This window comes from Littorina saxatilis, linkage group LG3 (assembly GCF_037325665.1).
Source record: "Littorina saxatilis isolate snail1 linkage group LG3, US_GU_Lsax_2.0, whole genome shotgun sequence".
NCBI lineage: Eukaryota > Metazoa > Mollusca > Gastropoda > Littorinimorpha > Littorinidae > Littorina > Littorina saxatilis.
Window position 1 is genome coordinate 54,999,160 of NC_090247.1, and position 22,567 is coordinate 55,021,726.

Here is a 22,567-nt window from a genome sequence, read left to right on the forward strand (position 1 = left end):
CCATGTTGCATACATTTTTACTCACTGCTGTGTGTAGTGCCAACGGACGTTCCTTTTCATGGAGTAGTAATTTTCTCCCTTTACAGCGAAAGTTACCTTCACCCTTTTTTGACCCGTCATTAATGCGTCTGGTTCAAGAGAACTTGGATATCCCTTTTTTCATACAGGCGTCAATTTAAAAAGGATCTTCTGGGACATGTCACAAAGAAATTATTCATATTACGATTTGGCACAGGAAGTGGGAATTGGTTGGGGGTCGGGTGGAGTTGGCGAAGGAGAATTAATGTGTGCTGGATTTTTCCACTGCGACTAAGAAATAAGAAACAGTGTTAAGGACGCCCAATGCACATGTCCTTACCAGTCGTTATTATTGTATAAGCCCTCACTGAAAAACATGTCGAAGATGGCCTGAAGAATGATAAAAAAGGCGATCAGAAATCCAATACAGTTAAAGGGCCAACGTTCCAAATCGAGAATTAAAAACTAAGACAGGTTAAATTCTTGGAACATTTAAAGGCACCATCAGCCCCCCCCCCCCCCCCCACCCTCGTAAACCATCAGTTTATGAAGACAGAGCCCCCCAAGCTTTTACATACTTTACAAACATACTTTCATATGAACGCGCCTAGCGCATGGGCACATCCTGGCTGCTTTCCGTTGTGAGTGAGAAATTTTCAAAGAATTACTTGTGTACAAAATAAGCCTCGTTATTGTACTGGACGGGAGCTTTTAAATCTAAAATAACAAACAACAGTTGGTAATACAAACATTGTTAAAAAACGAAAGCAATGTTTTTATCATTAAGATAAGGTCAGCACAATTCGAATTCTTAAAAGTTTGAAAGAAGTGAGCCCGGATGTTGCCCAATCGAGGTGGGTGGTAGTGTTAACATGAGAGTGTAAGATGCATCTCCTTTCACTTGATGGCGGGGAAGTAGGTTACGGAAAACCATGCAACTTTTCCCCTGTTGAGAAGCCAGTCGACGCAAATTTTAGAGCAGTTGACACTGTTTGTTGCAGTGCTGGTGAAGATTGAGTGTCGCGCATTAAAAAGTACTGCTGGGGCAGGAATACTCGTACCATCACAATACACGAGAAGCATCTTACAGTTGCACAAGCAGACGGGTTATGCATTTTTGTGGAAGCCAACCACTCGGTTTGGGTCACCATGTGTCATTTGTTGTATTTTAGACTCAGAAATTACGAATTTATGTATTAAGCTTTTGTCACTAATTGTTTGTTCACTTAAAAGGCCGTCCGGTCGATATACTTGTGACTGTAACGTACTGTTTAGTCGATAACAAACGTTCCAACAAATTACCTGTCTTTTTTAAAAATTTAGATTCAGAGTCATGCAAAAACAATGCTATTGCAGATCTAGAGCCGCAAAAGACCCAAGACCATGCATGAACAAAGTTGGTCCCAAACAACCCCGATGGCTCGGAGGTTGAATAACCCTCGAAAACTAGTGTGTAGCTTATGCTTGCTAAATAGTCACTCAAGAGATCTCTATGCGTCATTATATGTTGTTTAATGCTATTGCGAGGTGTTTCATCAGTTTAGTATTGCTGTTTACGTAAACAGATGTAATCGTTCTCTACACCTCATGTGAGGCGGAATGGGACTTTAATTCAAAACGATCAAACGATCATACAAGGACGATCATTTTTTGTAGGCCACTTTTGAAATGATCACGGTGAATGTTGTTGCAATAATAAAGACCGGTAAGGACATGTGCGACGCTCTGACACAGTTTCTTATGTAATAGTGGCAGTGGAATATTCCAGTAACTCACATTGATGTTCCTTTCACTCCATTTCCCTCCCAAATCATATTATGAACTATTTCCATGTTAGAGGATCCCATTAAAGTGAACCCTGTGGCCAACAAAAAGTATTCAAGTCCTTTCGCACTAAAAGCCTCAATGACGGACCAAAAAGGGCGAGCATAATCTTAAGGTCTTATAAATGTTTTGATTTGTCCTGAATGAAATGTTCCAATAATTTAACCTTTCTTATTTATTTATTTGTTTTAGTTAAGAAGAGCTTTATTTAATGTATGTATTCATAAAGACTGCAGTTTTCAAAATCTTGAAATCGTGTTTATGTGGGTGAATCCTCATGGTACATGTATTTTGTTTATCTATTAATGATAAATACATATATAATTTTGATCTCCAATTTAAATAAACTTTATTAGCATGCACAAAAAGCACCAATTTTCGTACCCCAACTAAAACAATCCTTCTCGTGTCATTTCATTACAACTTTCTTTGCCATTAAATCACCTAACTTGACTATCTGGCACAATTTTCGGATCAAAGATTTCTTTTACAGGGGTCAAGTGACCGCCGCTCAAATAATGGTGCCCCCAAAATGTACCTGACAAAAACGTAGGGTACGAATTAAAAATCGATAAAAATACGAAACTTGCAAACATTGGAACCCAGTTCTATACATATGTTGAAGTTTCTTACCTAATCAAGCATGCACACATTCATGATGTAAACTACCCAAAATAAAAAGAACTCTTCGTCTGGTCGAGACGTCTCGACTTCCATATTGGATTTTGATGAATTCGTTTCAAGTAAAGTCCCTGATTTGGGTAGTCCCGTCGCGCTTATATCGGCTTTTAATTTTTTAAATATATAATTTTTTTTATAGTATCGGACATCTTCCTTTAGACAATGCTCAATAGTCACAAAATTGCACTTTCGACTACTTGCAGAAAAGTCAACAAAACGTAGTTACTATTTTAATGGATAGATGCCTAAAGCATGGCTAAAAAGTCAAGGGGATTTGTCCGTGTTAATCTGGGAAGGACAAGGTAGTTATACATAAGTGTACGAAAGCGGGCATAACAACAGTTTCTTTTCTCATGACACCCCATACCCCTATCTCCGTTGTCCTGTGCAGGTAACTTTCCACTTCTAGCATTAGTTGAATGAGGGCTGCTTGGTGTATGTACAAAGCCAACAAGAGTGGCACTTGCCTCAGTCGATGAAGAATATGTAGTCTCCGCCCATCAACTCTTCCTGCCGATTTATATGTAAATTTATGTAAATTTGTTACGCTGCTGCGCATGTCTCCTACTTGTGCACACTTTAAAAACCAGAAACATATTAGGACCACTACATAGTTCCTCCTGCGAACTTCACGTTCATACATCGTGTAAAAGGTATGAAAAACAAATCTTACCCTTTTTGAATTTGTTAACCGACATTCTTATCACTCTGTTGTGCGTGTAATTAACTGTGTGATATGTAGACAAGGATACGTGGATATACGTGGATAAACTCTTCTCCATTAGAAACGCGAATTTGATAACTAAAATAGCAAACTGGAATTGTGTGATAATGTGGGAAGTTAAGCAAAGATGCCATTTCCTTAAGCACCTATTTAAGAAGTGCGCGACAAATATTGGAGAAGAACATGTCACAAAAAAGTCTCCCTCTTTTTGATCAAGTATAAGATGTACCTTTTTTTTCAGAAACAACATTTGTTTGATTGTTTGTTTGTTTGCTTAACGCCCAGCCGACCACGAAGGGCCATATCAGGGCGGTGCTGCTTTGACATATAACGTGCGCCACACACAAGACAGAAGTCGCAGCACAGGCTTCATGTCTCACCCAGTCACATTATTCTGACACCGGACCAACCAGTCCTAGCACTAACCCCATAATGCCAGACGCCAGGCGGAGCAGCCACTAGATTGCCAATTTGAAAGTCATAGGTATGACCCGGCCGGGGTTCGAACCCACGACCTCCCGATCACGGGGCGGACGCCGTACCACTAGGCCAACCGTGCCGGTTTTAAGAAACAACATGAGACTAAAGACATGGTAAAGAGACATATTCCAACGACACTTTTCATATTCAGTTTCATGACACCGTTGGAGTTATTTTTCTTTTCATTTATTGTCATTTTTTGTTTGTTCTAGCATTAAGAGTCTCTGTCTGTTGATAAGTACTGCAAATCGCATTTGTACAACCATAGGGGTACATCCATGTGTTCAACGGACTACTTAAGTGTAATAATTAATGTAGAACTTACCTTATATCAATTGACGATACAATTGTGTTTGTTCTGGATGTTTTGGGGTGTTATTAGAATTCTTGCAAGATTCTCTGGTCAAAGTCAAAATTTATATCTCATTTAGTCCGGTTCGTGTTTTTCATAATAAGGCTCGATAAAAACAATTTTGTTATTAAACCGATTGTATTTTTTGGATACGATTTAGCTGGAATTCTTGCTGAAATAAAAGTCAGTGCTACACTAGTTCAAAACTAACGAGATTTCAATTTTAACCATAACATGTAGAAAATGTTCCGGACGTTTTTGCTGACTGGACAAGCCAACACTGAATGTGTGTGTTTGAAAATCCATAAATTCCTTTGGGTTGCAAATTACACAAGTAGACAGTAGATATTATTAATCAAACATATTTCAGAACGATACTTTTTGACGCTAATAATTATTCTTACAAATGAATAATAAACACAAGTTATTCAAGCTACAGACTTCGTTCGCGGAGCTTATTCAGTGATCACTGATCCCGGATCATTGACCAGTGAGCGCGGATTTGTTGTGTCGATCTTCGATCTTCCATACACTACTCAAAAGAAGAAATAAAGAAGAAGTACGGAATCAAATGAAATAAGCAACATTTTAGGAAAGAAATGGAGAGTTGAAAGATTAAAACAAATATTGCTTGCTGTGGGACTTCAACCCGACCAAACCTGATTTACGGTCTGACAGGCTACCAATTAAGTTGCATGGCTAACTGTCCCGCAGTGCCAACAATTTAAGCTCTCTTTTGAGTTACTGGTGAGTTTTTGACCTTGGGGGTCCGTAATTTGGCCACTACGTTCGTATTTAGTCTATCGATATCACGTTGCCTTAACTTCATGGCTGTCCTTTTTCTCCTGATCACTTAATACTTTTGAAAGCAAAATGAAATGAATACAGCGTAGTGAACAACATAATGTTGGCAATAACATCGAATCGCATTGACCAATCACCGTAGGGCCATTACGTCAATTCTCTTTGGTTTGGAACATTTGAAAGCTTGTTTGGTGCGATGACACTCTATGCTCGGTTAATCATGCAAAGGGAAGCAACCAGTTGCATGCGGGTGTCGACATAAGAAGAATAGACTAATTCTTAGTAATAGTCTTGTGGTATTCTGAAATAGAATGACTCTTTTACATATCTGTTTTACATCTTAACAGCGACAGATTTGTGTGCAGACAGGTGTTTTAGTTGAGAACAATGTTATTAATTGCTAAATATATTCAAATATAATATTAATGTTAGAGTCTTTCGTTTGTCTTTATGTTATAAGTACCACCACTGCAATTTCTCCATGTGAGATTATACAGTTAATTTGATTTGATTGATTTGACAGAATTTCAAGATGTTCAAGCAGCAGCAACAACATTAACGCTAACGCAACAATCAAACTAAAAAAACAAGAAAGGTAGGTTGTTGGAACGTTTGTTATTGACAAAACAATACACTAATTTTTTTTTGATTAATATTTTAATATTTTAATATTGAATGTAATGTTTTGTCAATAACAAACGTTCCAACAACCTACCTTTCTTGTTTTTTGATTCTGAATTTTGGAACGTTGGCAGTCTCTTTGTTTTTGCATTTGCAACAATCAAACATAAAACCAGCGATGAAATAACAGAAGAAGACCAGAATGATGAAGGAATTCATTACGAGGTACCTCGTAATTGACACACACAAAGAATGCGGTTTCTTTTCTCCTATAATTTCAAGCTGATTTTTCCTTATCAATCAGTGGCCAGATTAAAACAACAAACAACCAAACCTGTACATTCAAATGATCCCAAACCCCCTGCGGGTTAGGGGGAAGAATTTACCCGATGCTCCCCAGTATGTCGTAAGAGGCGACTAACGGATTTGTTTCTCCTTTTACCCTGTTAACGTGTTTCTTGTATAGAATATGGTCAATTTTTGTAAAGATTTTAGTCAAGCAGTATGTAAGAAATGTTAAGTCCTTTGTGCTGGAAACTTGCATTCTCCCAGTAAGGTAATATATTGTACTACGTTGCAAGCCCCTGGAGCAAATTTTTGATTAGTGCTTTTGTGAACAAGAAACAATTGACAAGTGGCTCTATCCCATCTTCCCCCTTTCCCCGTCGCGATATAACCCTTCGTGGTTGAAAACGACGTTAAACACCAAATAAAGAAAGAAAGAAAGAAATATGATCCCAAGTAGAGAAATGTTGAACATTTGAGTAAAATGCCAGGTCAACAGCATACCCTAACTACCACAATGGTCACATGTAGTGGCGTGCACGAGATACAGTCCAAATGGAGGGAAACCAAGCGTTGGGTCGGATTTGCTGAAACCGAGTATTGCTTGAAACAATTTCAAACAATTCGGTCAAGTGCTTGGGTTCCCTTCACTTGGACACGTTCTCTTGCACACCACAACAGCGATAATTAATCTTGGAGATGCAGTGTCTGTCATTAAGATTAAAGCACTGATGTCTTCTTCCAGCCAGCTACACAAACATCACACACAACTGATTTGTCTTGGAAGTCGACAGTTCAATACCATTGTGAAACCGGTGAGTGGATGTGGATAAAGCGCGTGGTGGATGTGTTTGTTCGTGCACTCATGAGTCCAGAAAGATCGCGCGTGCGTGTGTGTGTGTGTGTGTGTGTGTGTGTGTGTGTGTGTGTGTGTGTGTGTGTGTGTCTGTGTGTGTCTGTGTGTGTGTGTTGATGTGATACTATGTGACATGCGATAGCGTTGGGAAAAAAGGGACATAAGTCCCGCTATACACACTTCCGGGTAACTTGCTAAAAATCGTTAGCAGCTTTAACTAATTTTGGAATATTTAGTGTCAAATCTATCTAGATGAATGTTTCTTTGGAATTACACAAATAGCAAGATACCTTGCTTACAAGGCAGTATCCCTGTCCAAAATTTCCATAAATCAAGTACCCTTGAGTTAATTTCTCACAAACATGGATGTTTAGCCCCTGTGCATTTAGAAGTTCAAAATTTTAAAAGAGGAAACACCATGAAATTAATCTTATACCCTCTTTTCACATGAACCGTCTCGTATCTCCATGTCAGTGTCTTTCCGTTGGCGTTCGAAATTAGATAGAACCACTTTGTTTTCTTTCAGTGTTCCAACATCATCGAACAAGATATTCCACATATTTGGCCTATTCAATTTGAAGGCAAGTTTGAAAAGACAACTATATCGACACGAGCAAGAAGAGAGGTTAATAGTCCCTTGTACAAAGGAAAAGACCACCCAAGTAGAGTTATTGCATACACACAAAATGGGAAACGAAGTGTCCACGAGTGATATGTCTAGCAGACTTAGTACTCAGACACATCTGAACGAAGAACATAAGAAGCAAATCCAGGCCTTGATAGGAGAACTTAAAAGAGTCCGTGAGAATGTTGTTGATCTGAACAAAATAATTGGGAGGCTGGAAGGTGAAATGAAATCACATACGAGCAAGACATCGTCTCTTTCGTCAGAAAAAAATACACTGGCCAAGGACCTAAAGGAAAAAAGTGAAAAGGCTGCTGACCTAGAAGTCGTGAGAAGCGGTCTTTACGAAAAACTGCAAGGTCAAGAAAGCAACTTAAACCAGACGAGAGACAATTTGAAGGACACAGAATGCCGCTTAGAAGAAGAGAAAAATAAAAACAGCACGTTACAAAGCACGCTGAGCTCTGTAGAGCAAGAAATTAAAGACCTCAAGTCTCGGAAGACAGAACTTGAAGTGCAAGTGGACACGTTGAAGGCGGAACTGGAAGATTACAGGTCAAAGTACACCGATGTCGCTGTGGAGCAGAGTGCCACTGCCAAAGAAGTCGAGTGCCTCATTGCTGAAAAAAGTACCCTGGAGTCGTGGAACAAAGACAAACAAGAACTGGTAACAGACCTGAGGACAGAGAAAACGACGCTGATGGAAGACAACGCAGCACGCCACCAGGAGGTGGTGGGCCTGAAAGAACTGAAGAGCGCCCTTGAGGTATCTGTCCAGTCGGGCGAGCAACGAATCGAAGATCTGAAGGGAGAAAAAGCTGCAATCGCCGAGGTAGCTGATGCTCGAGAAAAAGAGATGCGAGAGAGGCACGACAGTCAGCTAGACAAGCAGAACGAACAAACCAAAGCCTTACTTCACCAGCAAGCCAGCGACCACAGGTTTACCACAGAGGCCATGCAGTCTCAGTCCAAACTATTTTTAGACTTTCTGACGACACAACAGATGGAAGAGCGAAAGAATACACAGATGGCTCTGAAGCAACTGATCAATTCCAACGACCAGTCCAACCAATTCATGAGAGCCATGATACAGCCCAACCCCAATGCCAGCACTACATCAGAATTGAAGCAGGCCCCGCAGCGCAGTCTGGAAGATGGCGCAGCGGAAAGCAACGAATAAATCTCAAATGTTAATCGCGAGAATTCGGCCAAAATGGAAGACAGACTGTACTTTTGTGGGACAATAGCTAGTATATGTTTCTTTAGATTAGAACTATCTTCATCTGAATGAAGTTTCATTCTCATTTTGCAAATGTATTGTACAAGTATAGTGATTTGGTATCGATGGTCGAAAGAAATGGTCAAGTCACGTTCTGGATGGTTTATTTTATGACAGGAGTTTTTAAACTTAACAGGGCTGAATTGTTTTTGTAATCTATTTGACTGTGTGACAAGAACCACCATAAGTGTGTTTAAGGTGGGAATTTGTGCCTTATAGAAATAGGAATAGGTTTATAGAATATAATAGCGGCTCAACCCAAAACATGAATAAATGAATAATCCATCCACAAAAAAACACACCTGATAGTTACTTTGCTTGCTGACGTTGTATTGTTATTGTTGTATGCAATTGCACAAACTATTATTTGTTTAGATTTTTGAAATCTGTAAATTGTCACATTGGCAGAATATTGTGACAATGTTTGTTTGCTTGTTTCTTTCATTTTTTGCCTAGTTCTTACCTCTGTCGATACCGGCACGGTTGGCCTAGTGGTAAGGCGTCCGCCCCGTGATCGGGAGGTCGTGGGTTCGAACCCCGGCCGGGTCATACCTAAGACTTTAAAATTGGCAATCTAGTGGCTGCTCCGCCTGGCGTCTGGCATTATGGGGTTAGTGCTAGGACTGGTTGGTCCGGTGTCAGAATAATGTGACTGGGTGAGACATGAAGCCTGTGCTGCGACTTCTGTCTTGTGTGTGGCGCACGTTATATGTCAAAGCAGCACCGCCCTGATATGGCCCTTCGTGGTCGGCTGGGCGTTAAGCAAACAAACAAACAAACAAACCTCTGTCGATGTTTTTTTCTTTTATCATCTTCCCTAATTCATTTTCACTTTTTTTTTTACTATTACACGCTTTCAATTTTTTAGGACTAGAACATATGGTGTAGGTATATAATCGTGTCGTCTAAATCACTGGAACGCTTTTGTTTCATAAAGAAGTCACTGATCAGTTTTTTTAATTTTAAATTCAGTACGATTAATCACCGTGAAGGCCTTCTTTTTGGCTATTCTTTACCTCGGTCAATAAATATGAAACAGAAGACGATATGCTCCCCCCAGACCGACAAAAAAGCTTGTCTGACAACAAGCCACCAAACATCTTATAATTTTTCCTCTATATTAATAATTATTGTCTACCACAGTGAAAGTCTAAAAGGCGTGTTTTAACGTTGTTTGTTGCTTTAGTGCGTTCTTAAGTCATTCTGTAACATCCGGAGACATCAATAAAAGGTAAACGATGCTATTTATATGGACTGTACGTTATTGTATTCTCTTGTTAATTGTATTATCTTCTCAGATACATTCCTAAAAGTTCTTTGTTAGAAAGCAAAAAGCAAAGGAGAGGGAGACAGAGGGATACAGAAAGGTCTGTTTCTTTTCAGACAAACACAAGAGGTCAGCTGATACGTACACCTACCCGTGAGTCACCCTTTTACTACTACCACCTAACAATCATGTCCCATGGAAGAGGGCATCGGCATTATCCTAACACGGGTATGCCACGTGAGAATGACAGCGAATCAGACCAGTATAACTCAAACTCATTCCAATCAGATGGCAAGGGTATTGTGTTTCCTACAGCGCATGACACATTTGCAACCCATAACTGCCATTTTCAGGGCGAATGTGAAAATCTCACCACTAAAGTAACAGATCTTGACAGTCAGATTGAAGAACTGTGCTTTGAAAAGAACACATTAGAGGAGAACATTCGCAAACTTAAGAAAGAGGCAAAGCTGTATGATGAGCGTGAGGAGGACCTGATGGGAAAGGTCCGAAGTTTAGAGCAGAAGAATCGCAGCATGACGAGCAAGATCAGTTCGCTGGAACCAGAAGTGGACATGAAAAAACGGCAAATTTCAGAGCTGGAGGAAGAGGCAGAGGAATGGAAGAAAAAGTTCAAAACAGTATCGACTCAGAAGAGCGCTACCGATAGTGAGCTCGCAAGTCTCAAAAAGCAGGTTGCAACACTCAGAGGCAAGAACGCCGAACTCCAAAAAGAAGTCGAAGGGACTGGGAAAAGAAACATCGTTTCACAGAACCAAATCAAGACCTTGGAAAAGGAGTTAGCACAGCGAAAAGAAGAACTCTCTAAGTTAAGAAAGGACTACGAAACCCGTCACACAGAGAACGACAAGTTACGAGAAGAAAAGAGCATCTCCGAAGCCTGGAACTTCGCTCATCAGAAGGAGCTTGGGGAGCTGAAGAAGGAGATGTCTGCTTTGCGCCTCTCTGCAACAACCGGCAACCGCGCTCAACAAGAGGATAACCGAAGGGAAATAGAGCGGCTGAAACAGCAGCATGCGTTGGAACTTGATGAGCAAGGAAAGCGGCATGCAACCGCGATTGAAGCGATGCAAGCAGAGATGGAGCTGTTTCTTCAGACGCTCGGCAATGATCAAGAAATTGAGAACGAGACCATCAGGACTGCGATTCAACGCTTAGCTCAGTCAACTAACGCCACAACGCACCTGCTTAATGCTGCATTCAGAGCTTTCCAGAGGAAGTACCATCTTCCGGAGGATCAATCTACGCCGAAGATTCGCCTTCTGTCAGATAATGACGAGAAATCCGACTCGCAGTGAACAGTACAACCGACACGTTTAGAGGCTATGACATGTTCAATTGAATATTATTGTGCTTGTGTGCGATTATGTAGCAGTCTTTGTCTCTGTCTGTGTGTCCGTGTATGCGTGTGTTTGTGTTTCTCTCTGTCTCTGTCTGTCTGTCTGTCTCTCTTTCGGTCTCTCTTTCGGTCTCTCTCTCTCTCTCTCTCTCTCTCTCTCTCTCTCTCTCTCTCTCTCCTGGCTGGATGGTTGCTGTGTCTACCTGCTTGTCTATCTGTCTGCCAATGCATGCATGACTGTGTCTGCGGTCCTGTGCGTTTGTGGGATGTATCTATCGAACTATTTCTTTTTTCAGGGACACGATTGGTTACAGAAAGAAGACTGTGTATATGTGAAACGCTAGCTTTCTCCAACAAACAATGGGAAATACCTACGTGCTTCCCAGTCGTGAGGTGATTATAAATACATTTGCAGAACTTAGCAATGAAGTGAAACAATTGCGTAAACAAAATGGCGACCTACAAAGACTCAAAGGGACTCTGTCTGGCCAAGTGAGTAACCTCGAAAGTCGAATAAACAGTCTTAAATGGGAAAACAGCTCAAAAGATAATGAAATAAGTCAACTTGGAAACGAGAAACACCAACGTGACTGCACAATCAGTTCTTTAAAATCAACAGTCAGTGGCCTTAAAGGTGACAAAAATGCACTCTTGTCCCAGGAAAGCGCACTAAAGTCAAAACTCCAAGCAGCTGAATCAAAAGTCGCTTTGAAAAATTGCAAGATCAGTCAACTTGAGACTGAGTTATCCAACTTGAAGGATCGCTGCACAGATTTGGAAAAAGACAAAAAAGATCTTGAATGCGCTTTGGCTGAGCTCAGAAAACAATACGAGACGGTTGTTTGCGAAAATGGCGCCCTCAAACAAGAGATACAATGCAAGGCGGACCAAATATACTTTCTCACAGAGAGAGTACGATCCTTGGATGAAAAATTGGAAGACCGAGAAAACCAAATCAGTCAACTGAAAGAGCAATGCATTCAGCTGCAAGGCGAAGTGAAATGGCTCAACATTTTGAAGAGCAGAGTAGAAGCCAAAAACAAAGTCCATGAGAAAAATGAAAGGGAATTTGAGAAACAGATGACAGCTTTAAAAACAACACTGAGGTCTCGCAGAATCGACATGAGATTTCGCTATCAGGATGAACTTGACAAGCAGTCTGTGATGCACGCCGAAGAACTACAGAAGCAAGCCAAAATGTACCAAAGAGCCATGGACGAAATGCGGACTAGGAGCCAAACAGTTCTGAAAGCCATGCACGAAAGTCAGAAAGCCGAGAGAGATACCTTGACAGAGACAGCAATGCAGCTCGCCGAGTCGAACACAGCTGCTACGGAACTGTTGAACGTTATCGCCAGGACGCTTCGGAGCTCCAAAATATTTCTTCTTGATGATCAGCAAAACGCGCGTCTCCAACTCTTGGCTGGACCCGCAGTGGAAGCCCAACATATTGGATGAAGATATCTAGAGTCAATGTAGAGTGCAACACGTGCTTCTGCGTAAATTAGTGGAAAAAAGAGTACACAGTTCTTGTGATAGATTGTTTTTAAGGAGTAGAAACAATAATAATTATTTAGACCATAGAGTAAAATGGACGTTAGTTACTGTCAGATGCAATAGAAAACAAAACGATTTAAAGAAAGGTCTGGTGTTTGAGGGAAGAATTTTGTTGTATGTTTTGTTTGATCGTATTGTCAGTTTATTTATGTGTTCGATTGTTAGCTTTTTAACATGCTTTCTTTTTTTCCATTTCAAAAACCAGCTCAAAACCTGTTACCAGTTCCTACTGTGAAAGAGTTGTCGGCTAATGGTTGGAAATGACTGCTCCCCCTCCCTCATGTTAGAAACTAGCGACACCATCAGTACAACAAGAGTGCCAGGGGCGGACGAGGGGGGGGGGGGGGGGGGCACAGGGGGCACGTGCCCCCCCCCCCCGAAAAAAAAGAAGAAAAAAAAAAAGATTTTTCTATGCTGATTCTATGACCATTTCTAAGTTCAAATGGCACCAGATGGCACCATTTTGCTTCTTTGGGCAACATTTTTTTCCGGGGGGGCATGCCCCCGGACCCCCCTAGCAAATTCGGGCGCTTCGCGCCCATCACATTCACTTTCGATTCAAAGTGCCCCCCCCCTTACAAAGCAACTGATCCGCCCCTGAGTGCTCTTTAGAGAATTAAGTACTGCTATATATAATACATATTGTTGCGAAACGACGACCCTTCTCTGTTTCAAAAATGATCCCTTTGTCCCTTTCTCTCTCATGCTCTCCGTCTCTTAATAAACCAAAATACACATGCACGGAGAAGCAGGCTGTCACAGACAGACAGACACATACACATATACAAAGTCACCCACGTTTTCTTTTCAGACGCGCGCGTGAGCTTCCATAAGGGGCTCCGCTCACATATGTAACTTCAGCAGGACCGACGACGCACTACAGATTATCCCAGCCCGCTACACGTTGCATGAAAGGAAAACAGGCCAAGTACTCGTCATAATCCCTATCGCTGCATAAATAATATGCAGTGCGTCGTCTGTGCCGCTGTGCGCAGGTATATTCTGCCCATAACCTCTATAATCTGCAGTGCGTCGTCGGTCCTGCTGAAGTTACATAGGTGAGCGGAGCCCCTTAGTGCGAGCGTACCGTGCGTGTGTTTGAACAGTGCTTGTAGAGGCTCTTCTTTTACTTTTGGGTAACATTTTTTTGTCATCCTAAAAGCCCAGGTCGCTCATAAATACAGCGTGGTTTTCTTTTGAATTTGTCCACAATAATGCATTATCCTTGAATGACAATTTTCCATTCGTTTCATAACGTTTGACGCTGTCAAGAGTCAAGCTTTTCATTCCGACCATGCCGACCTTAGAGCAATGAAAAGCTAAAGCGTGTTTTGCCAGGCTTCAACAAACTGATTATTGTGCTCTTTAAAGCTTATCGGAGTGAATAATACAACTTTTTTTAAACAGAAATTAACTTTGAGCTACTTGCAATCAGTACGCTTGCACGAAAGTTATTTTTTGAAAGAACATTCAGCAAGCAGAACATCTAAATTTGAATGTAAAACTGCCGTGTGAACATGATCAATGCTAAATCTTTTGTTACGATCACATAACGATTTAGATCAAACGTGCAATCACGTAGACCGTGCCACGCAAAATATTTCCGAAGCCAACCTTGTTGCCAAGAGTTATCTTCAGAAACGGTTTGAATGGTCTTCTGTAAAGCGTCTCCGATACCCGTATATCCTTGGCATTAAACACCCCAAAGGCAAAGACAAAAAACAGGTCAACGAATGTGTGCTATGCTACAACTGTTCAAAGTGCAAACACGAAATTATATTTACACGAAGGAAAAAAAGGAAGGAAACCGAATCACATCAAACGGAAAGACAGTTTCTCTATTTTAATTCTTCGTTGGGGTTGTATTTTATCTTATTCAAGTAAAATACACTCGCGCCAAAAAGTTAAACATCTAAATTGCATTAGTCCTCCATCCACGGGGCCATTGCGCATCCAACAGGAAATAAGATAATGTTAATATATATATATAACAGTTTGCTGTTGAATTTTGTTGTTTTGTTTTATATTTTTGTATGTGGTAATTTTGTTACCTTATCGGTAGGCTTTCACAGCTTCAACTAAACATGTTTTTTCAGCCTCTAAGAGGAATGACGAACAATGTCCATAAACCAGTTTGATTTTAATTCGCCTCTGTTTGTTTCTTACAAGTATCCACTATCGACTAGCCTTTTTTGTTTGTTCTTGATGCACGATACTTTTGCTTGAGTTCATACAACGAATGTATCTCCAGATGCCAATTTAAGTGGATCGATAAGACATTTGATTTTGTGTGTAACTAACGTTTGCTTACCTTAAAAATGAAGCAACTCATGTTGTTTTATGAGTATTTAGTCTGTGTGGCTTAGCAGATAATTATGTACGATCTTCCATTTTGTATATTTCAATTTGATGTTGATGCTTTTGATTGTCATGTAAAACTCTGCCCATGTCTGCTATTTTTGAACTTCTGATAGAAAAGTGAAAATGAAACCTGTACTAAAGATTTCATAGTTGTGCTAGCTAATGAAACCAAAACACGTCCAGTTTACACGCTGAATGAATTAGTAAGAATTAGGAAACTGATTTCAACCAACATTTATGGTGAGGGAGTGTTTGTGTCTGCATGTCATATTTTCTGTCTCTCAGTCTGGCTACCTATCTATATCTTTCTCTCTTCCTGATTTTCGCTTTGTCTGTACCGCTCTATTAATATATCTCAGGCTCAATATCTCGTTCTCACTGTCTTATTCTTCAGAAAAAAGTCCACGTTAAGCTTAATTGCTGCTACCTGTGTACTTACACTAATAGCAAATCAAAAGTAAAGATAACTGGTCGTCCCGACCAAGTCAAAATAAAATTGCATTTGCCACCCTTGAAGCAGCAGTCTGACTAAAACATGCACACACACACCCACATGCCGAAAGCTCAAGACAACACGCACGCACGTAAGAGCTTGATTATACACACACCCACACGCACACACACACACACACACACACATACACACACACACACACACACACACACACACACACACACACACACACACACACACACAAACACATATACATACATATATACACTCACACACTTTGTGTGTGACGTCCAGTCAAAGGTGTTCAGGTGTTACACAGATTACATTTTAGCGACACTGTTTCTGACTGTTTAATAATAACATCCATGTAGGTTCATACAGAAATACTGTACCCGGTTCTCGGGCAATGTTGACAAAGCGTACATCACAAACACAAACGGCTGAACAGACATGATAAAATCAACAAATGAGAGTATGCTTTTAGTCACTGGAACCACCCAGTGGAAGACAGAATGTCGGTTTGGCAAAGGGGTTTCAAATACTGAACCTCTAGCTTTGGATCAAGAATTCCGCCTTGCAAGTAAACAGCAGCCATTTTAAAGCATCGTGAATATGTATCTGAACATTAGCAAGCCAACACAATGTACATTACAATCAGATGAAAGTATAAACAAACATTATTCGGGTATCGATGCACACCGGTGTAGCAGCCTATTTTGAAGCAGCCCAGTTTGACCGGCCCAGAATGACCTCCCGGTCATTCTAGGCTAGCCTATTTTGACCGGGAGGTCATTCTGGGCTAGTCAGTTTTGACCCCCCTAGTCAATTTTGACCCCCCCTGCAAACTTCAAGAATGAGTACATTAAGACCTTTAGAAACAATATTTATGCATATATGTATATCTATCTATACATATAAATAAAAGAGAGTGTCTGTGTGTGTGTGTGTGTGTGTGTGTGTGTGTGTGTGTGTGTGTGTCTGTCTGTGATCGCCATACCTCAGAGATGGCAAAAGATAAGCACAAGATATTTTGCATGCACACTGCCCTGGACCCACAAATGTGCACCTGGGTTTTAGTTTCTCCAGACATTGTTTCCTTCCTCGGATAATTACCCTCCCCATCTATCAATACAGTCTATATAGTGCAAGGGAGGTAAGTCATGGTTTGTCACCCACGGAAGGGAGGTAACTCTCATCAAACCAGTATACCGTGTCATTCTCAAGGGTTACCCCCCGCCCGCTATCATCCCGCCGCCCCCCCCCCCCCCCACACACACACACTAACCCTGCCCCCTGCTCCCCCTCCCTGCCTTCCAGATCATCGCGAATAATGTTTACGAAACGATCGCCTCAGTGAAAGATCACGAGAATTTACAGATTTCTCTCCCCTGTTCAAAAAGGTATGACGCGCTCACTCATGAGGTATGCGTGCTTTGATCAGACGGTAACTACAGTGGGTGCGAGAAGGGGTAAACAAATCACGAAGAACACGTTGAACTAAATAAAACTTGCCTTGCCTATACATCCAAATGTATGAGCTCACACTGTCATTTTTCTTATTATGGGGGCGAGGACGCCCCCATTCTATACGGATAGTTTAGAGGTTGACCATGGGCAGCGCCATTTTGTTGTGAAATACGTCATCAGTTTGTGTACACAGGAAGTTGTGACATCCGTCACCCTATGGGAGGGGTGAAGGCAACATTGTTCATCTGTAGAAAGTTGTGAAATCCGTCACCCTATGGGAGGGGTGACGTCAAAATTGGTCATCACAGAGTTTGTGTAACACAGGAAGTTGTGAAATACGTCACCCTATGGGAGGGGTGACGTCAAAATTGTTCAACAAAAACATGATATGTCGCATTGTGCAGGGTCAACTGCAACAAACTCAAACCGAGCCATTCATACCTAGCTGTATTTGAGTGACTTATATACCCGACATTTTTATTTCTTATTTTTAGCACAGGTGTAGGAAAAATCATGAACCAAAATGTTATTTATTTTCTAATTTAACATTTTTTTTACAAATATGACCATGGTCTTTTAAACATACAGTGACATTAAACATTGTTATGTTAAAAAAAAGAAAAAAGAAAAAAAGCTTTTGTGCAGAAATCAGAAAATACATTGTACATTTTACCTACAGGCCAAACAGTGTCTGTTGGCGGCAAAGGGCCCAGCAAGTTGCTATTTTTAGATCGATTAAAAGTTGTCAAGAACAGGCGCTTACATTTGGATGTGTCCACTGATAGTAGGTTTGGTTGTGATCAATCAGAATGATGTAGGAATAAAAATGTATGACAGTTTGGTATGATGACATGTAATTCAAATATGCTGAAATGTAATATTATACATGATATAATATTATTATGGCTGTTGCCATGACCATGAACCCCAAGAAAGGTTTAATGTTATGTAAAATCAAAATACCAAAATCAAGCACCTACTAATCTGATCTACGGTGCGGCTTGGACCAACTCGCTCAGCCAGCCAGCGCTGCGAGACTTACAGCGGCCAACTTCGCCGCGGCGCGCTCATTGGTTCAGTATTGAACTTGCGTCAAGGCCGATGCGCGTAGATTCCCAGAATGTTTACTTTCGGTTAGATTCTTCGACAGCATTCGCAGAGGTGACTGCCGTATTGTGTACCGCAGTCAGAAGTAATTTATTACTTTTGGGAGTTTAGTAACGTGATATCAGTTTTCAATTGTTCGTTCACTTATATTGCTTTCAGATTTAACACACAAGAAACAGTAGCACGGTTTTCGTTGCGAAAATGTGCATTGGCAGTGCTACGCGATCGAATTGTGTATTATGTACACGCGGTGTTCTGGAAAAGACCGAAGCGACATGTGACGTCAGTCGTTCAGCCCGCGAGCGGTGGGATGGGGGGGTTCACATGGTTTGTTTGTTTCAGAACCACACCCATATACACACATTTCACATGTAAACCATTTGTCCGCCCCCTGTCGATATTTATCGACTAAGTTCCTTATCCACATTGGAATTAGATTCGAGAGGTTTCTGAGAGAGGGGAGAGCAGAAACACCCGGGCGAAGCCGGGCCTGACTGCTAGTCTATACATATAAATAAAAGAGAGTGTCTGTCTGTCTGTGTGTGTGTGTGTGTGTCTGTCTGTGGTCGCCATACCTCTGAGATGGCAAGAGGCAGGAACAAGATAGTGTGCACGTACACTCCCTAGGTGCCGCAGATGTGCACCTGGGTTTTAGTTTCTTGATTCATTGTTTCCTTTTTCAGATTATGGACCTCCCATTTATTGGATACAGCCTATATGGTGCAAGACCAGTTCAGTGCCTACTGTTCACCTGTAGCAAGCACATCATGCCAGTGATATTAGAGACTCGCTATTGCTCCTATGAGGGGAAGAAATGAAGAAAGAAAAATTAACTGGACAGTTCCGGAAATTTCTAGATGATAATGGGACTCCCGGGCGAAGCCGGGTGCCTACTGTTCACCTGTAGCAAGCACACTATGCCAGGCATATTAGAGACTCTGTATGGCTCCTATAAGGAGAAGAAATGAAGAAAGAAAATTAACTGTACAGTTCGAGAAATTTCTAGAAGCTAAGGGAGGTAACTCGTGCTTTGTTATCCATGGACAGGAGGTAACTCTTATCACACCAACACATCGCATCTACGGGTGTAGCATGATCAGTTGAACCTGCAGGTCAATTATCTGGAATTTTCTCAAGAAAGGGAGGTAACTCATTCTATAAAAACCATGTAAGTAGGAATCTATATCTATCTATACATCTAAATAAAAGAGAGTGTCTGTCTGTCTGTCTGTGTGTGTGTGTGTCTGTCTGTGGTCGCCATACCTCAGAGATGGCAAAAGATAAGCACAAGATATTTTGCATGCACACTGCCCTGGACCCACAAATGTGCACCTGGGTTTTAGTTTCTCCAGACATTGTTTCCTTCCTCGGATAATTACCCTCCCCATCTATCAATACAGTCTATATAGTGCAAGGGAGGTAAGTCATGGTTTGTCACTCACGGAAGGGAGGTAACTCTCATCAAACCAGTATACCGTGTCATTCTCAAGGGTTACCCCCTGCCCGCTATCATCCCGCCGCCCCCCCCACACACACACACACACACTAACCCTGCCCCCTGCTCCCCCTCCCTGCCTTCCAGATCATCGCGAATAATGTTTACGAAACGATCGCCTCAGTGAAAGATCACGAGAATTTACAGATTTCTCTCCCCTGTTCAAAAAGGTATGACGCGCTCACTCATGAGGTATGCGTGCTTTGATCAGACGGTAACTACAGTGGGTGTGAGAAGGGGTAAACAAATCACGAAGAACACGTTGAACCAAATAGAAACTTGCCTTGCCTATACATCCAAATGTATGAGCTCACACTGTCATTTTTATATTTAGTCAAGTTTTGACTAAATATTTTAACATCGAGGGGGAATCGAAACGAGGGTCGTGGTGTATGTGCGTGTGTGCGTGTGTGTGTCTGTGTGTGTGTCTGTGTGTGTGTGTGTGTAGAGCGATTCAGACTAAACTACTGGACCGATCTTTATGAAATTTGACATGAGAGTTCCTGGGTATGAAATCCCCGAACGTTTTTTTCATTTTTTTGATAAATGTCTTTGATGACGTCATATCCGGCTTTTCGTGAAAGTTGAGGCGGCACTGTCACGCCCTCATTTTTCAACCAAATTGGTTGAAATTTTGGTCAAGTACTCTTCGACGAAGCCCGGGGTTCGGTATTGCATTTCAGCTTGGTGGCTTAAAAATTAATTAATGACTTTGGTCATTAAAAATCTGAAAATTGTAAAAAAAATTAAAAATTTATAAAACGATCCAAATTTACGTTTATCTTATTCTCCATCATTTGCTGATTCCAAAAACATATCAATATGTTATATTTGGATTAAAAACAAGCTCTGAAAATTAAATATATAAAAATTATTATCAAATTTTTTTTTTCGAAATCAATTTAAAAACACTTTCATCTTATTCCTTGTCGGTTCCTGATTCCAAAAACATACTCAGAAAGTTAAAACGAAGAGAGGTACAGAAAAGCGTGCTATCCTTCTTAGCGCAACGAATACCCCGCTCTTCTTGTCAATTCCACGGGCACTGCCTTTGCCACGGGCGGTGGAGTGACGATGCTACGAGTATACGGTCTTGCTGCGTTCAGTTTCATTCTGTGAGTTCGACAGCTACTTGACTAAATATTGTATTTTCGCCTTACGCGACTTGTTCTTATCCACATTGGAATAAGATTCGAGAGGTTTCTGAGAGAGGGGAGAGCAGAAACACCCGGGCGAAGCCGGGCCTGACTGCTAGTATATATATAACAAGTCGCGTAAGGCGAAAATACAATATTTAGTCAAGTAGCTGTCAAACTCACAGAATGAAACGCAATGCCATTTTACTCGTAGCATCGTCAGGCCACCGCTCATGGCAAAGGCAGTGCAGTGAAATTGACAAGAAGAGCGGGGTAGTAGTTGCGCTAAGAAGGATAGCACGCTTTTCTGTACCTCTCTTTGTTTTAACTTTCTGAGCGTGTTTTTAATCCAAACATATCATATCTATATATTTTTGGAATCAGGAACCGACAAGGAATAAGATGAAAGTGTTTTTAAATTGATTTCGAAAAAAAAAATTTGATAATAATTTTTATATATTTAATTTTCAGAGCTTGTTTTTAATCCAAATATAACATATTTATATGTTTTTGGAATCAGCAAATGATGGAGAATAAGATAAACGTAAATTTGGATCGTTTTATAAATTGTTATTTTTTTTTACAATTTTCAGATTTTTAATGACCAAAGTCATTAATTAATTTTTAAGCCACCAAGCTGAAATGCAATACCGAACCCCGGGCTTCGTCGAAGAGTACTTGACCAAAATTTCAACCAATTTGGTTGAAAAATGAGGGCGTGACAGTGCCGCCTCAACTTTCACGAAAAGCCGGATATGACGTCATCAAAGACATTTATCAAAAAAATGAAAAAAACGTTCGGGGATATCATACCCAGGAACTCTCATGTCAAATTTCATAAAGATCGGTCCAGTAGTTTAGTCTGAATCGCTCTACACACACACACACACACACACACAGACACACACACACACACACACACACACACACGCACATACACCACGACCCTCGTTTCGATTCCCCCTCGATGTTAAAATATTTAGTCAAAACTTGACTAAATATAAAAATGGAGTAAGTGTGTGTGTGTGGGTGTGTGTGTGTCTGTGGTCGCCATACCTCTGAGATGGCAAGAGGCAGGAACAAGATAGTGTGCACGTACACTCCCTAGGTGCCGCAGATGTGCACCTGGGTTTTAGTTTCTTGATTCATTGTTTCCTTTCTCAGATTATGGACCTCCCATTTATTGAATACCGCCTATATGGTGCAAGACCAGTTCAGTGCCTACTGTTCACCTGTAGCAAGCACATCATGCCAGTGATATTAGAGACTCGCTATTGCTCCTATGAGGGGAAGAAATGAAGAAAGAACAAGTCGCGTAAGGCGAAAATACAATATTTAGTCAAGTAGCTGTCGAACTCACAGAATGAAACTGAACGCAATGCCATTTTACTCGTAGCATCGTCAGGCCACCGCTCATGGCAAAGGCAGTGAAATTGACAAGAAGAGCGGGGTAGTAGTTGCGCTAAGAAGGATAGCACGCTTTTCTGTACCTCTCTTTGTTTTAACTTTCTGAGCGTGTTTTTAATCCAAACATATCATATATATATGTTTTTGGAATCAGGAACCGACAAGGAATAAGATGAAAGTGTTTTTAAATTGATTTGGACAATTTAATTTTGATAATAATTTTTATATATTTAATTTTCAGAGCTTGTTTTTAATCCGAATATAACATATTTATATGTTTTTGGAATCAGCAAATGATGGAGAATAAGATAAACGTAAATTTGGATCGTTTTATAAATTTTTATTTTTTTTTACAATTTTCAGATTTTTAATGACCAAAGTCATTAATTAATTTTTAAGCCACCAAG

At 40.8% G+C, this 22,567-nt stretch overlaps 2 protein-coding genes across 2 annotated transcripts; both read left to right on the forward strand.

Moving 5' to 3' along the window:
• Positions 1-2,194: 2,194 nt before the first annotated feature.
• LOC138962705 (uncharacterized) lies at positions 2,195-8,454 on the forward strand. The gene is made up of 3 exons (XM_070334629.1): positions 2,195-3,176; positions 6,535-6,604; positions 7,172-8,454. The coding sequence occupies exon 3, from the start codon at positions 7,332-7,334 to the stop codon at positions 8,448-8,450; it is 1,119 nt and encodes a 372-aa protein (XP_070190730.1). The 5' UTR covers positions 2,195-3,176; positions 6,535-6,604; positions 7,172-7,331; the 3' UTR covers positions 8,451-8,454.
• Positions 8,455-8,495: 41 nt separating this feature from the next.
• LOC138962704 (uncharacterized) lies at positions 8,496-13,071 on the forward strand. The gene has a single exon (XM_070334628.1). The coding sequence runs from the start codon at positions 10,005-10,007 to the stop codon at positions 11,133-11,135; it is 1,131 nt and encodes a 376-aa protein (XP_070190729.1). The 5' UTR covers positions 8,496-10,004; the 3' UTR covers positions 11,136-13,071.
• The last annotated feature ends 9,496 nt before the right edge of the window (positions 13,072-22,567 follow it).